General features: G+C 38.9%; 1 protein-coding gene across 1 annotated transcript in view; it reads left to right on the forward strand.

The window, feature by feature from the left end:
• LOC149300959 (transmembrane protein 132E-like) overlaps positions 1-11,666 on the forward strand; it is a 91,484-nt gene extending 79,818 nt beyond the window's left edge. Inside the window, exons 10-12 of the mRNA XM_089484493.1 lie at positions 6,051-6,330; positions 8,782-8,973; positions 10,596-11,666. Coding sequence (XP_089340619.1) covers positions 6,051-6,330; positions 8,782-8,973; positions 10,596-11,666 — 1,543 coding nt within the window. The remainder of the gene's footprint in view (positions 1-6,050; positions 6,331-8,781; positions 8,974-10,595) is intronic.
• The last annotated feature ends 5,783 nt before the right edge of the window (positions 11,667-17,449 follow it).

A 17,449-nucleotide genomic window follows, 5' to 3' on the forward strand; every position in this document is an offset into this window, starting at 1 on the left:
TTGAGATATGGTTGAGATATGGGCACAACATCTGCCTTTCGCCAATCTAATGGAACTATGATTGAACTGAAAGAATCCCTAAAGATTAGTAATAATGGTTGGGCCAGAATTAGGCTTAGCTCCTTAAGTACCCTTGGGTGTTTACCATCCGGTCCAGGGGCCTTGTCTACTTTAACAGTATTTAATTTCTTGAGCACTTTTTCTTGGATCAGCCAATCCCATGTTTGCTGCAATGGTTCCTTAAAGTTAGCCAGCAGGGGCTCCGTTATTGGTTCTTCCATGGTATAAACAGAACAATAAAAAGTATTTAAGATGTCGTGTTTCTCTCTGTCCTTAGTAACCAGGTTTCCGGTTTCAGATATTAAAGGACCAACATTCTCTACCTTTAACTTTTTTCCATTTACAAAAAGTCTTGGGATTGGTTTTACTCTCCTTGGCAATTAGTTTCTCATTTTCCAATTTAGCCATTTTAATCACCTTTTTGCAAGCTTTGTATGCCATAAATGATACTAGAAAAGTATAGTTAAAATGATACCATTTATTGGCTAACTGAGAGTTTAATAATCCTCAGGTATTAAGGGACCTAACAACTTGGTCTCGAAAGCTTGCATCATTTTAACTGTACTTTTCTCCTGTTTTCTGAATGGCTAACACGGTACAAACACTTTTATCATTATAATTAATACTACTGATCCCTCGCTTTTATAATGCTTAAATGGCAATCGTTTATTTCTTATTTCCTGTTTTACTTTCCTGGTAAACCACATTGGTTTTGATTTGCTTCTTTTGTAGTTGTTTCCCATAGGTATATATTGGGATGTGTAATTTTGCAATGTGTGCTTAAAGGTATTCCATTTGTCCTCTGTGTTTAGTCCAGAGAACAATCCATGCCAGTCTATACCTTCCATACATGACCTTAGCCTGAGTAGTTAACCATTTGCTTTTTGGAATTAATCTCAAATGAAACCATGTTATGGTCACTATTCCCCAAGTGTTCTCTTACTTTGATGTTTGAGATACGTTCCTGTTTGTTAGTTATTACCAGATCCATTCTGGTTGGGGTCTCTACTATTTGTGACATAAATTGGTCATTAAGCAGGTTCAGAAACCCGCTGCCCTTCGTGGAACAAGTTCCACTATTCCAGTCTATATCTGGGTAATTAAAATCTCCCATGATTAAAACTTTATTCCTATTTGCAGCCGTTTCATTTTGAAATAGCAGCTGATCTTCCCTCTCATTACTAATGTTGCGTGGCTTGTAGTATATACCCACAAGTAATGTGTGACTCTTTTTACTATCTAGGCTAATCTCCACCCACAGCGTCTCCACATTACTACTGTCATCATGCACATCTTCCTTAACCCCTTGATGACAATTGCCAGTCCGGGCACGTCACGGAAATTCAAGTCGTAACGACAAATGACGTGCCAGGACCGGCACGTCATTAAACGGGTGCAGAAAGCGATCTATTTTCGCTTTCTGCACCGAAACGGCGTTGCTGTAATGCCTCGACCTCGAGGCATTCAGCAACGCCATTATCGGCACAAAGGGGCCATCTCTGGCCCCTCCCCGGGGCGTCAACATCCGCCATACTTTGTATGGCGGCGGACGCCCGTTTTAAAAGCGTTTAGGAGGCGATCAACGATCGCCTCCTAAACTTAAATGGTGTCGCTGGAATGCCTCGATCAGGAGGCATCCAGCGACACCAAACACTTACCTGGGGATGGACTGTGACCGCTCATGTGGGGTATCACTGCGCTCAGGAGATGTTGCTGAACACATATTGGGGTGTTTTGTGATAGTGACATATACGAGAAATGTTTAATTCATACCTGAAGTAAAATGTGTGTGACAAAACAAATGCAAAAAAATGACTACCACAAAGTTTGACAAAGACTGGTGGTAGATATGGTGCATGGAAAGAGTTAAAATACTAGCATTTGAAATACCCTGGGGTGTCTAGTTTTCAAAAATATATAGCTTTATTTGGGCACACTGAAATGGCCCGGCTCAAAGATGTACCAAATAGGGCATGGGCAGTGGATCCCCAAATGCCAAAGTTCAACATTGAAAATGTGCATGCCCCAAATGTGGCCCTTTTGCCCCCAAACAGCCAGGCAAAATCATTCATGTGAGGTATCGCTGTACTCAGGAGATGTTGCTAAACACATATTGGGGTGTTTTTTGATAGTGACATATACCAGAACCTGTTAATTCATACCTAAAGTAAAATGTGTGTGAAAAAACAAATGCAAAAAAATTACTACCATAAAGTTTGACAAAGGCTGATGGTAGAATAAGTGCTTGGAAAGGGTTAAAATACCAGCATTTGGAATACCCTGGGCTGTCTAGTTTTCAAAAATATATGATTTGATGGGGTAAATTGCTTTGGCTGGCTTCAAAGATACCCGAAATGGCACATGGGGGGAAGAATTACCAGATGTGGAAAAAATGGCTTTGAAATAGCAAAACGCTACCTGTACTTATTGCTCCATAACGTGCAGAAAAAAGCAAAAAAACATAAAAACATTGGGTATTTCTAAACTCAGGACAAATAGTAGAATCTATTTAGCAGGTTTTTTTATTACCTTTTATAGATGAGTAAAAGATTTTTCAACTAAAAGTTAGAAACAGTCATTTTTTTCTAAATTTTTCACCATATTTTATACTTTTTTTAATAGTAAATAATATGATACAATCAAAACAATGTCATCTAAAGAAAGCCCTTCTTGTCCTGAAAAAAACAATATCTAATGTGTGTGGGTTCAGTAAACGGGAAAGAAGAAAATTACAGCTAAACACGAGCAGCGCAGAAATGTTAAAACGGCCATTGTCACGAAGGGTACAAAAAGTAAAATCAGCCTTTGTCATGAAGGGGTTAATACTGGGCTTTAGTTTAGGGTTTGCATATAAACAAATCCCTCCTCATTTTCTATTTATTCTGTGCCTTCTTAAAAGTGAGTAACTTTGTAACTTAACTGACCAGTTATGCGTATCATCCCACGTTTCAAGTCGTATTGTTCATCACTTACCAATATTTCCAGCTCGCCAATTTTGTTTGCCAAGCTTCTCACATTTTTTAAAATACATTTAAGGTTACTACCCGTTTTTGGTTTATCAGTTGACAAATATTTCTGGACTGCAGGTTTTGCACTATGTAGCTCCATATTGTCTATGCTATCCTCACCACTGCTCTCAGTCCCTTTTTCCATAGCTAGATCCCCTTCCCAGTCTACTCTAGCTAGCACTTCATTTCTATCTTTATCCTTCCCCCAAGAACCTAGTTTAAAAGATCCTCAATTCCTCTAGCCATCCTCTCCCCTAGCACTGCAGCCCCCTCTTCACTGAGGTGCAGTCCATCCCTGCTGTAGAGTCTGTAGCGGACTGCAAAGTCTGCCCAGTTCTCCAAAACCCAAATCCCTCTTTCTTACACCACACTCTTAGCCACGCATTGATCTCCCTAAGCTCCCACTGTCTCCCTGATGTAGCTTGTGGTACTGGTCATATTCCAGAGAATATTACCTTGGAGGACCTTTGCCTACGTTTGTGACCTAGTGCCTTAAAATAATTTTAAAGGACCCCCCATCTGCCCTTAACTTTGTCGTTTGTGCCAACGTGTACTACGACCTAGTCTGTCTAGGTTGCATATTGTATGCCTATAATCTCAAAATGGGTGGGAATGTAGAATGCATTTGAATTTCTGTGTTGTCCAAAACCCCTACTCATCACCCCTCCTGTGGCCACCAAGCATTATAGTGCTATTCAGGCACAGCACTAGTAACACACTTCAGTGTTCCCCCTTCATCTACAGAGCAAAGCACTGATACTTTAAACATCTGAGAATTCCAATTTCTTCTCTTCAATTTTCTGCACCACTGCTTTCTGGCGATTTCAGCCAAGGGGAAGATCAGTAACTTTGTTTTTTCAAAAGAGAATAGAAATGACTTAATTTTATTCTTTTAACTCTTTCCCAACTGAGAGATGACTTTTAATTCCATCTGCAAACAGAAAACAATATCATTTCTTGCAGTTCCAAAGATGTTACCTTATTATTATCTATTTATTATTATTTTTATTATTAAGCCATATATATTTTCTACATGTTTCCTTACTTTTTGATACACATCTAGATATTACGCATAAAAGTAGCACTACCTATCCGATAAGGATCCTATAAGGTTGAAGTTGAATGTAGCAGCTGTCCAGAAAGGTTTCTTGGATGGTTCCCTATCATGGCTCAAATGGTCAAGAAGAAGAAGACAAAGCTTAAAGATACTGGTTGAGCCAGACCTTTTGTTCTTTATATACAAAAGACCTAAGGATACATAGACATTTAAAACATTGCTGTTTTAACATAATACATGTCATGTAAAGAAAAAAATACTATTTTCCTTATACTGTAAGTCAGTACATACTTGCTATAAATACGATACACATACATATATTGTGTTACATAGTAAAATGTCTTAAGGATAGCTAAACACACAATGGTTCATGTAATGTCTTTCTATATAAACACAGTACATTTATGAAAAGTAAAACACAACTTCTTGACATATGAATCTAATCTAATCTTAGACAATGCTTTTTCCAGGGTATCTTCTGTTAAGACTGATCTGGCAGTATTAGAGTTTGAACTGATGACTGTATAAATAATGTTTTTTTTCTTAATCCTTAGGTAAGGTACGAAGGTGCTAGAGTAATAAAAAACAATTACTTAAGTCGTCTCTTTTCTGAAATATTCTATTTTCTATACACTTCAGGAAATAAAAAAAATGAATACGAATGAAGTGAAAGTGAGATTCTTTAAATCCTGCTCTGACTTTACTCCAGGCCAGCTGAAACCAAAGAAGAAATAAACCCCATGAAGCATTTGGCTAATTTGTTCCAAGGGAAATCAAATCAGTTTAATGTGATTTCTTTTAATTGGTCCAGCATCACTAATGCACTAAACATAGATTGTAAATAAAAAAAAATTTGCAAGCAGTACAGGAAGTTTTGATTTGGCTGGCAGATGGGATTTGTCATAGTTCGGCTGTATTTCAGTAGATTTCCCCTAAAAAGGAAGCCATTGTTTCCACTGGTATTGTTCTGTCTTTTCTATATGCAACATATGTTTTTTTTATTTTATTTGCCAGCATACTTTCTTCGGTTATTATTTTGTGCCCTGGCATCTCCACAAATTTTGTTTTTTAAAATGTTTCATGTCTTTCTATAAACATCCTGATCTGACAAGAAATAAAAATCCCAATCTAAATAAAGTGAAATAGAAAATAAAACGTTGGAACAAACATTAGAAAGCATGGGTATTGCTATGTTCTATAATGACATGAACCTTCCCTTGGGCAGGCCACTGCTGCAGCTCATTATTTTTCTGTGTTTAGTTTTGTTTTCAACCTTGTTTTATGGAGTATTTAAAAAATAACATTATTCTAATTAACAGTCTAAAACAAATGTAACTGTATTCTAAATCCTGCACCACATTAGTAGACATTAAATATATCTGACTGCCAGCCCGTTATTTACATGCATTTTTGTTCTGTTTATTTGTAATGCATTCTTTAAAAAAAAAACTACACAACCATCTCATTCTGTTAATCTGTTCTTTTAGATAGCATAATTACAGGGAAATATTATATATATATATATATATATATATATATATATATATATATATATATATATTGTGTTATTGGATCAGAACAACATTTCTAGTATAAAACGTACCCTGATATTTGAGTCAGTTTGCCATAATCAGTGTGCTCCGAAATTGACACTGACTAATTTATCAAGTACTTTTTTAATAATACTTATCCTAGGAATCACTATACCTCTCCTCCTCAGCTCTTAATTTGCAGGTGAACAATATTGCTTACCATTGACTTTTAGGCTTGAGAGGAATGAAGTCTGTGGATTGTAATTTAGTTTATCGAATAATGCCACTAAGCATAATTATGAAAAAATAAATACGCCTATGTGCATTTTTTTAATGTGCTGCCCTGTTTTTTGAGGCAACAGCAGATGGATATGACTTTATTTTTTTTTTCAGGTCTGTACGTGACAGTGATGATGATGACGATGAGGATGATAGAAAGCTAAGCCGTGGGTGTACCTTGCAGTATCAGCATGCTACTCTACAAGTATTTACTCAGTTCCATACAACTTCCTCTGAAGGAACTGACCAGGTTATCACCATGCTGGGCCCTGACTGGCTCGTGGAGGTTACTGATCTAGTCAATGACTTTATGCAAGTGGAAGACCCACGAGTAGCAGAAATGGTTGATAGCACTACTTTGGCAGGACGAGAACCTGGTACAACTGCCTTTAAAGTAAGTGATGCAAAATTAACCCAATCTCAACCCAATGATTTTAAATATTGGTCTAATTACCATCTGCCTCTTTGGTTTTGTCATGAATACATAAAAAATGCAACCTCTGTGGTATAAAACTCTGTGTATGCTTTTACAGTTTGTTCTGAAAGATTAGAGATTGGTTACCGTATTTAAGGTAATGAGGTTTACAGAATCTACAATCTACAACTCAGCATTAGAAACAAGCAGAGGTAATAGTACATTGGAATTTAGGTCCAATTTAATATGAGTGATAGCACTTTTGACATATAAAATAATTAAATACCTGTTGAGAAACAGACATATGTTGCAGAATTAAAAAAAAAATCTTCGTTATCTCCGGTACAATAGTTGACAAATTACTTACAACTTAGTGACACTATTATTGTTACCATTATTATTATTTCTTTATTCTTAAATTAACCATATGCTCCACAGAGCAGTATTATAGATAGAAACATGTATGCTACATTTTGTACATTAATATCTTATTCTTTACATTTAAATGCACTGGTAGCCCCTTTTGTGGGGCTTGGATTATTAATATATTTTATTACATACCTATGGTATTGATCTGGAGAAATAGGGCTGGTTTGATTTTTTGTGTTGTTTAATTGTGATCATCTGTTTTTCTTAGTTCATTTTTCGCTATTGTAGTAGTGAATGTGGGCATCTATTTTAAGGTACTGGAAAGTTCCCCTATAGTCAAGTGCTGCATATATAATGGTTACTATGTAGTCTTAAATAGTATTATTATTATGTTTTATTTTTATAGCGCCAACAATTTACGCAGCGCCTTTTACAATACATATATTCAAGGGGTATGACAAGACGAGAATTGACAGACTATAACACACGATACATTAGGTGGAGATCCCTGCTCGCAAGTTTATAATCTTGAGGGAATGGGGTGAGGACAAGCATAAGGAATAGAGAAAGGGTGAGAGGTAGTGTGGTGGTTGTATCAGTGACAAGGAAGTTCTAGCACCTACGATGTGTCTTCCTTTGCTATATGGGTCTATATAAGTCTGCATGTTTTTTATTACCTTATTTTACCAAGCTTTTATTTAGACACCACATTTTTTTGAATGCAGTGTCTTTTTTTGCCACTTTCTTATTAACCCCTTCAATCCCCTATAGACGTACCGGGACGTCCAAAAAACGCCCACTAAGAAACCCCTATGGACGTCCCGGTACGTCCAGCCCTTCGTGCAGCGTCAGGGACACATCCCTGCCGCTGCACGGGAGACCAGGCTGTCGTTTGACAGCCTGGACTCCCTCCTGGCAGCAGAAGCCGGCATTGCCGGCTTTCTGCTGCCCGATCTCCTGTAACAGTTTCTGGCATGAAAGCCAGTAAGCTGTTACAGTTGAAAGTGCCCGATCGCGCAGTTGCATAAGCGCATTCCCTTCCAGGTTGCGTCACCTGCGGGGATATCCTGCCCTCAGATAAGGCACAGAGACGCTGCGATCTCTATGCAGGTCTGTAAGGACCTGCATAGAGATCACAGTGTGATCGGTGCAGGGGGATCGCGGGGAGGGGAGTGAGAAACCATGTCTCTCACTCCCCCTCCCGTCCTGAAAGAGAAAAGCAGAAAAAAAAAAAACGTTAGTCCATTTAAAAAATAATAATAAATCATTAAAATAATAATATAAATAATACAAAAAAATATATATAATGTGAGCTGTGATGTCATTGTGACATCACTGGCATGTTCAGGAGGTCCCTAGGAGGACCTCTAACCATTTCTGTGTAAAAATAATATATAAAAAATAAAAAAAAAATGTAAAAAAATTAAAATAAAAAAAAATAAAAAAAATATATAATAAAAAAATTATTAAAAAACCTTACTTCCCATTGCCCTAGCATAACATCTAGCCAGTATAACCCTCCTGCCCCCGTTCACAACCCCCAAACCCGTTAAGCCATAGGCATAAAAATTATACAAAATTGTACACCTTATAGTATGCTCCCTGGTGCTGGGAAAGTCTGGAAAATCTATATAAATTAGGTATTTCTGAAATCAGGACACCTGAATTGATAAACTTGGAGGGGATTTTCCATCACTTTACCTAATTTTGTGAGGATTCAGAGGGAAAATGTAAAAAAAAGTTAGTTTAATTTTCTAATCTTCGCTAGTTTTTACTAAATTTCTCATTCTAAATTTTCAGCTAATCATCCAACTATGGCATCAAACGAAAGCTCTATCTCTCCTTGAAAAAACAATATATAGTTTATATGGGTACACTATTCACAGGAAAAGAGAATCATCGCTAAACCGACATACCCCAAAAATGGCAAAATTGCTCTGGGCTTTGAGGTATCAAAAACCCCTGGGATTGAAGGGGTTAAAGTGGGACACCAACTCAGAAGATGAGTTACTTGCACAGTATACAATGTTTCAATCTACTACTCTGCTTTTGTGTTACAAGGTAGTGTCCCCACTCATGGAGGCAGTGCTAGGCGAAACCATGATTACTGTGACAGATGAAAAGGTCAGCATTACTGAGCTACGGGCGCAGGTGATATCTGGATTGTCTCTCTCACTGCATCCCAGCCCTGGAAACAGCCACACTATAATAGCCAAAACAAGTGCTCAGCACATACTGAAATATCCAAAACAGGTGAGTGAATCAAACAACACAGCATGCATTATGTAGAGGCAAAGTGCTTGATTCAATGGACCTGACTAAATCTAGTCGTAGTCAAAAAATACAGAATGGTTCTTCTGTACTCAGTATGTACAGAGCAATTTGATGCCCCTGACTAAGAGGAAATGAACGACTGCTCTCAGCCGAAATGCACGTAAACAATATAACCATATCACCTAATCACACCGCAAGTGCATTACGAAAACCGCCAAACCACTTAACAATCAATTAGATGAAGGAAATGTTGGAGCTTGCCATTTGCCACAGAAAATGCTGATTACAGCTAAGTGGGAGTGGGAAACTTGAAACAACCATTCCATATAACACATAAACTTTTGCAAAACTATTAGACAATAGGCTAAGATGTGGAGGATACTTAGAGAGAGAAAGAGAGTTGACAACAGAGGTATTTGACAGTGGGTGTATGCTTTTTATACATTAGATTACACATAGTATACCTTTGCACACAGCGTCCAATAACATTAACAATCCCTACATTTGTAGCATTTGACAGTCATGATGGGATTTATAAGTAAGGTTTGAACAAGCATTGTAAGGTGTAAGTAGGACAGGAGTAGTGTGGTTAATATATAGTAAATAACATTTTCAGCATCGAAAGAGTTAAAATGCCTTGATGAGCTTTATTTTTGCTTGACTGCTCATGTGAAGTGTGTTTAATTGGTTCTTGTACAGGGTGTACATTTAGTTTAGTCATGTCTAGTTTATCTATTTTAGGTGCTCAGAGAACCGCTGCGCCTCATTGATTCGCTTTAGGGGCAGTGTAGCATTTTCTGTGAGTTTGAACCCTAGAATGTATGTATATTCTATGTGGTTTAGGTAGGCTGTTGTGTTGCTGTGGGGGTTTTTTTTAACACTGTTGAGGCCAATTAAGGTTTAGTCAGGTCAATGAATCGAACCCTGGGTTTGTAAAAAAACCCAATATAAAATAGCACTGCAAAAAAATCAAACAAATTGATCTCATGATAATTGTAAGACCTCAATATCTGTCATACAAAATGAAGATCTTTAAATTATGTCTGAAAAAACATTGCGTTATTATTGTGTAACTGGTTTCCAATATGCAAAGGCACATCTACCATGAAGAACTTATTTCAAGTGATGTTTAGAAATGTGTGCGTCACACTGTTATGCGATAAAAATACTTGAGGACAGCTGAAAGCTTCTGATAAGTTATTTACTATGGTGTTACATAAAGTGGTCAGTTAAGTTCACTCTGGGGGACATAGAGAGAACTATTCTCCTACCTGTGAAAGAAAGAGTTAATGATCTTTACTAGAAAGGTAAATATATATTGTATTTGTTCATTTTATATACATAGCATATTACTGCCACATAACTAGTGATTCTTCAAACTGTAGGTACCAGCATAAAACAGGTGTATGCCAGACACTGTACAAAAGCAGAGAGATTATGTGACATAATGTCCTATATATACCAGTTTAGACTCCAAAACATATATATTTAATAACTTTATTTAACATATTTCATTTATTTAACCAGTCTTTATGTATTTGTATCATAAGACCACGCAAACTCTTACATAACATGTTTTTATTTTTATATTTCATGTTTAGGAAGGTCTGTTAAATCTTTGGCTCACGTTCAGCGATGGGACTACAGCTCCTCTTTCACTCTACGACCCTAAAGATTATACATTAACGTTAAACAGCTCGGATCAGCGGATTGTCTCTGTGAGTCCTGAACGGGCATATCCATTAGTGATAGCTGGAGAGGAGGAAGGCACAGGTGCATTCTTGCGAGCAGAGATGATTATAAATGAGAGCTGCCAAAAAACAAAGAGGAAGAGCATACTTGCTACTTCAACAGCTGTAGCACAGGTCATTTTTAGCCTGGATGAGCCTGTGGATGAGACTGAACCAGGGAAATTGGTGAGTGTGGAGCCCCCACATTTTCCTGCGCAAGAAAGTAAAGAAATATTTGGCACAACTTCCGTTGCTCTCCTTACCACACCTGTGGAAGATCGTAGCTCACATGGTTCTGGGGAATATCCATTACCTATTCCTACTGTCTTTCCTCAGATGCCTAGGGGCCTAACAGATCTGGAGATTGGGATGTATGCCCTCCTTGGGGTCTTCTGCCTTGCCATTTTGGTGTTCCTCATAAACTGTATTGTATTTGTTTTGAAGTATCGACACAAGAGGGTGCCGCCTGAGGGCCAGGCTAACCCAGATCATTCTCATCATTGGGTCTTCCTAGGAAATGGGCAGCCTCTAAGGGCACGAGGAGAATTGTCACCCCCACCTGAAAGTCCAGGTAACCCTTTAGAGGTTGGAACTCTACCACCTCATCATGCTTCCTGCTGTAGAGGGGAGGGAAGGGGAAGCAGTAGTAACAGCAGCTCCCAAGCTAGTGTGCAAAGCCAGTCTCATGGACGGGGGGATGGTTCCTCTGGTGGCGGTGGCTCAAGCCGGGAAGCAAGTGAAGACCCTCTAAGTTCTTCTCCAACATCCAAACGCAAGCGAGTGAAGTTTACCACTTTTACCAGCTTGCCAAGTGAAGGGAGTGTCTATGATGCAGTTCCAGGAACAGAGGAAAACGATCTGGAATGGGTTTGTCGGGACATGGGACTACGAGATCCACAGGAACTTAGAGACTACATCAGGAGAGTCAGAGAAATGGCATAGCTTTGGTATTTGTTGGGACAATATTAACAAACAGTATGAACGAACATGCACCCAGTAAGACTGTTGCTTTCTCCCAAACATAAGGGATTGGATAATGTTTTCCCTTTTGTGTCTCTATATAAATGTATTCAAGCCCATACACTGCCACTCACCTTTTCCTTCCACCATTTCACTATTCATCCTCTGTAGCCACTGGCTTTACCTGTCTCTTTCTCTTCTTCATGTACATTATCTCAATCACATTCAGGTACATTTAGACATTAAAAAAGAAGAGCATGTCATCTTTGTATGTCTCTGTATACCATATCTAAACAGTTAACAAGGTCATATTTATCATCATTTAGAAAGTATATATCAACAGTGTATTATGAGGCTCGCAGATGAAGAACCTCCACAAGGAAAGGTGCCTCCAACCAGACCCAGTCCCTTGGGCTTTGTCCCAAGCACATCATAATAAGCTGAAGTTATGATATTGCTGTTGGTAGGCTATGTTACCCATAAATATTGCATATAAACAGTGTTTAGCACTTAGCAGGTATAAAAGTGAACAATCTATCATCCATCAAAAGGGCAGCCAAAAGACTTGAAATGGGTAAAACAGGCACAGAATACAAGTTTGAAGACATAGTATGAGTTAACATGAAAATGACAATGTAAGAAGTTGACTTAATGGTAAGGGAAATAAAGCAAGGGGTTATGTGAAAACATTGTAAATGTTATATAGTTGGCATCCACAATCATTTACTATTATTATTATTAGTAGTATTCCATTTTTGTCAAATCAGGAATGTAAGAGAACTTTCAGTGTTATGAATGGAAATGAGCCTGTGGACATCTCTCAGTAATATAGTCAGCCAGAAAAGCAACAGCATGAAAAAGCACCTCAAATGTGACAAGTAATATTCTCAGGGGATTTGAGCAGCTGATGCAGCTTGTCACTTTCTTAATCTGGGTGATAATGGCACAAGTATAATCATTTTTGGCTTATCGAACTAAAGGAATTAGCCAGCTTCTCAAAAGTAACCTCTTAAATATGACCACCTCCAAGGATTGGGAAATGGGCACAATACTATTGTGTATGAGAGAATAATGATATAGTTTTATCGATAAGTAGTTGAACAACTAGTATTTAAAAAGGATATTCGACTAGAATGGTTGGCAACACAGAATACAGCCATGTCATTGAAAATGATAACATTTCCACTGTAGCAACATTTAGTTTTACTTTTGTTTTATTGTTAAAAAAAAAACCCACACACATTAAGGCAGTTATCTAATCCATCCAAAAAGATCAATCCTTGATTCTATGAGTCAGTGTTTCACGCAAGTGGCGTTCAGTCTGAAGAGTTCTTATTCTAGGATTTCTTCAAACAAATCCTTAAAACCTGTAAATGTCACTTTGTTTTATTATAATAGTGTTGATTTATTTCCAAATTCAAACTTAGTAGGATGGGATTCCTATATTTGCAACGCAATCAATATTCAACCAAACCCTTAACATTTTGTTTGTCCTTTTCTACCTTTTTTTCTTTATTGAACATTTCATTGTGTCTGCTGGCAAAAGAATGCTCTCCCGCATTAAGAGAGGCTACTTACTGCTCTTAGCGTGCAAAGAACTGTGTAGTGGTGTAAGGACAGAAAAGCATATATGTGAGGAGAGAGCTTTTTTCTAGCAGATGAGTGGGTGCAAAATAAAACAATATAACGCAAGGTTATCCTTATATAAGACATGTGTGTCTTGAATTTAAACACTGTTTTGTCAAATTTTCCTAAGCCAGAAATATAGGAGAATAAAATTTGGCAGTGCACCAAAACCTGCAAGTCGACTTGTGTCTTTGTTCTTTTGTGTATTTGTCCTTTAATGGGATTTTTTTTAATGATGTTCATATCGGTGTGCAACATGTTGCTCAGAATGGCTGTTTTTTTTCCCTTTTTCCTTAAAAATCTGAGGCCTTGAGTTTGATCAGTTAATATTCTGTTGTCACATCATGTTATTTTTTTCTCATTGAAAACAATGTGCTTCTGGTAAGTAAGCAGTGGTTTTTTTTCTGAAAGAGAGAGAAAAATTTAGCTTGAGAGGTGAGAGGTCCAAGTAAGATGAGAGATACAGTATGTCATCGTATTTTCTTTCAAAAGTGAAAAGGCTTTAGCCCTTGTACTTTCCAAGAGGAGGTTATTAGCCTCCTCCTTTTTTATTAAAAGATGTTACTTTCTTAGAAGACTAATAATAAAAAAAGCTATTGTTATTAGCTTTAGATGGTGGCATGGAGTGCCCTTGTTTTCCATTGTAAATATTTTACCTTATTCTGTGCTTTTTCTTCAACCTGTTTTTTTCCTTTATATGTAATTATATTACTCTTGCTAAGTTTCTATTACTCCCCTGGCTCACACAATGCATGATAGTCAGTGAAATACATTTGCGAAATGCATATAATACTGCGTCTTCTCAAGTTCATGTTTATTGTGGCAGGTTGGTTATAGGTTGGGACACTAGGAAGACTGGTCTTTAAATTAAGGGGACTAGGCCCAAAATGTAGTGTTTGTACCTGGAATGGAAACTATTCAAAAGATAGAAAGCAGAACTTTTTATAAGCTCTATTTTAGTTTTTTTAGTTTGTATTTCAATGACATTGAAGTGGATATTTATAGCAAAAATTCAGATTTTGCAGATGATTAAATTACATAGAATTCATTTAGGTCATGATGTGAGTGAAAGTGTGATTTAATTGGAAACAATACCAAGAACAACCACAAAATTATTAAGGAGAATGTGAGGAGTATTTATAAAACTGGATTTATTCACTACAGAAATGAGGCATGAAAAGAGAGCGGGGGTCATTATATCTTTATATAAACAGAGCAGATGTCAAGAGGCATAAGGACTTTGGGGCAGTAGGACCAGATGTAAAATTTCCAAGTTAAAAAAGCAAACCATGTATGGGTAGTAACACTGTACTTGGGAGATGTTGCTGAACACATATTTTGGTCTTGTTTGAAAGTGAAACACACCAGGAGCTGTAAATCCATACCTGATGTCACGTACAAGTAGTTTGGAGACACCGTGGTCAGGTAGGACTCCAGGACAGAACAGTTCAGACAAGCCGAGGTCAGGATTCCGGAGAACAGAATAGCCGGTATACGTAGCCGAGGTCAGGATTCCGGAGATCAGGATAAATGATAAACAAGCCGAGGTCAGGATACAGGATAACAACGTAGTCAGGCAAGCCGAGGTCAAACACAGGAATCAAACAGGTAAACGCTATCTCGGTACTAGCACAAGGCATAGATGACCATCAGAAGGCAAGGTGTAACTGGTCTGAGGGGTTTAAATGGAGAACTGCGGAGGAAGTCTGAATCTCCCATCAGCCCCTCACGACATCACTTCCGGTGTCCGGGAATCGTGGCCATCTTGAGAGTGGCGTAATCTCCCTTTGTAAAGTCCTGCAGTATGCGAGTATGCTGCGGAGGTGGCCGTGTGGTGGAGGGGGGTCTCCCTCTCCTTCGTGGCAGCTGCTGCGGAGGTGGCAGTGCGGTGGAGGGGGGTCTCCCTGTCCTTCGAGGCGACTGCTGCGGAGTTGGCCGTGCGGTGGAGGGGGTCTCCCTCTCCTTCGTGGCGGCTGCTGCGGAGGTGGCCGTGCGGTAGAGGGGGGTCTCCCTCTCCTTCGTGGCGGCTGTTGCGGCAGCGTGGGAACCGGGAACAGGGTATAGATCGTAAAAAAAATATTTTCAAAGCAAAAGATCAGCGACCACCCAGCTCATGCTAATCTAAAGCACCTATCTGAGGCATAAATATTGGGCATTCCGGTACACTACATTATATGGGCGTATATTGTTTAGCCCGACACTACGTCAAAGTACCCCAATTTTGGTGAGTCCTATCTAATTTTACATGGCTATATTGCTTACCAAGGTATTGAAACACTGGGACTGCACTGCATTCTAACCCACTCATGCAATTTTAAGGCCTCTGGACATTAATGAGGCATCTGTGGGGAAGCTGGATTGCTTAACCTCAGGGGTGTTGCTAGGTCTTCAGAGAGGCCTCAGCAGATTGGATAGCAGTGGAGTCTGCTTTGGGAGTGGTCTCTGTGCACACTGCACAATACACCGATCAGCCATAACATTATGACCACCTGCCTAATATGCCGCCAAAACAGCCCTGACCCGTCGAGGTATAGACTTCACTAGACCTCTTAAGGTGTGCTGTGGTATCTAGCACCAAGATGGCAACAAATATATAAACATAATATAAATGAGAGGTTTTGGTTATATGAATTGGCCAAAGCATAATTAAGCTCACCCGCCACGTCAAGGCACACTCTCAATAGGGTGAGAACCTACTCTCACCTCCTACACATTAATAAGGTTTTGGTAGCAGTATAAACTGCTTTGTGTGCCCACTATGTAGGCCAATTCATATAACCAAAACCTCTCATTTATATTATGTTTATATATTTGTTGCCAACTTTATTAGGGTAAGAAGCGCAGACAGTTTTTTTTTTTTGTATACATTGTACAGCCAATACACTGTTTTTGCAGCATGCTTACACCTGTTTGGTAGGCCTCGTATTATATATTTGTATTATTTGAGCCTGTGACTAGCTTAGCGCACCGACATTTCTTCTTTTCTCTAGGACCAAGATGCTTTTCTTCCCTTTTTCTTTGTCACTTCTCCGCTTTCTGTTTACCTCATCTTTTTCTCTCTCTCTCCTCTTTCTCTATATCTGTCCTCTTCTTTTTCTTTCCTCCTCTTTCTCGCTCCTCCACTTTCTCTTCCTTTTCTATTTTATCTCTCCCCCTTTCCTTTGGTCCCCCTTTCTCATTATATATACTCTTTTTTTATTTATCTCACCTCTTCCTTTTTTTTTTTTTTTTTTTCAAATCTCCGTTTATTGAATATGCATAACATCCAAAAACAGCAGATATAAAATATAGAAGCACAGTATGCATAACGTGATACAAATCAAAAGAAAATCAAATACATTTGATCCAGGAAGTCACAATAACAATTGAAACAGTGACAGCAGAATAGCCGGATCACCAAAATACGACATACCAGGGCCCGTAAAAGCCATACGAGAAGTAGTGTCAAGACACAACCTGAAGCCGAATACGGGCAGGCGATACATATAGCAACGGAGAGGCAACAAAAGTAATATAAACAAAGAAAACAAGGAAAACAAAGTGCACACTGTCTCGAGAGAACTCAAATAAAGGCACTCGGGGAAGCAGACACAAAACAGTCATCGTATACACATCCAGTTGTAGAAAAACAACAAAGGAGGAGGGAGGCCAGAGGGCATGGGACGGCATGACGGAGGTACAGGCATAGTGGGATGCCAACAAGCCTCACGTAGACCAATGAAAGGGAGTTCAGACAAGGAAGATCAATAGCAAATATCGAGGAGGCGGGAGGAGGACAAAAAAGCCACCCAGGGGAGCCAGGTCACATCGTGGGTAAATTCCTTGCCCCGGGAAATAGCCGACAAACCCTCCATTTGATAAATAAAGTTAACCCTGGCCAGCCAAGCGTCGATGGGAGGGGTAACCTGGATCTTCCAATAACGGGGAATAACCGACTTAGCAGCCTGTATTAGGTGAATGAGCAAAGACCCTCTATAAGTGTTAACTGGGGAGTCCGTGTGGTGCAGGAGGAGGGCGGCCGGAGAGGCCACAAAGTCAGGATCAGCTATTTCCTTTATCACCAGTACCACCGCGGACCAAAAGGGACGGATATCCCTGCAGTCCCACCACAGATGAAAGTAAGAGCCACTAGAGACACC

Source organism: Sceloporus occidentalis, unplaced genomic scaffold (genome assembly GCF_023333645.1).
Source record: "Sceloporus occidentalis isolate IW3139 unplaced genomic scaffold, rSceOcc1.0.p SCAF_22, whole genome shotgun sequence".
In the NCBI taxonomy this organism is placed as follows: domain Eukaryota; kingdom Metazoa; phylum Chordata; class Lepidosauria; order Squamata; family Phrynosomatidae; genus Sceloporus; species Sceloporus occidentalis.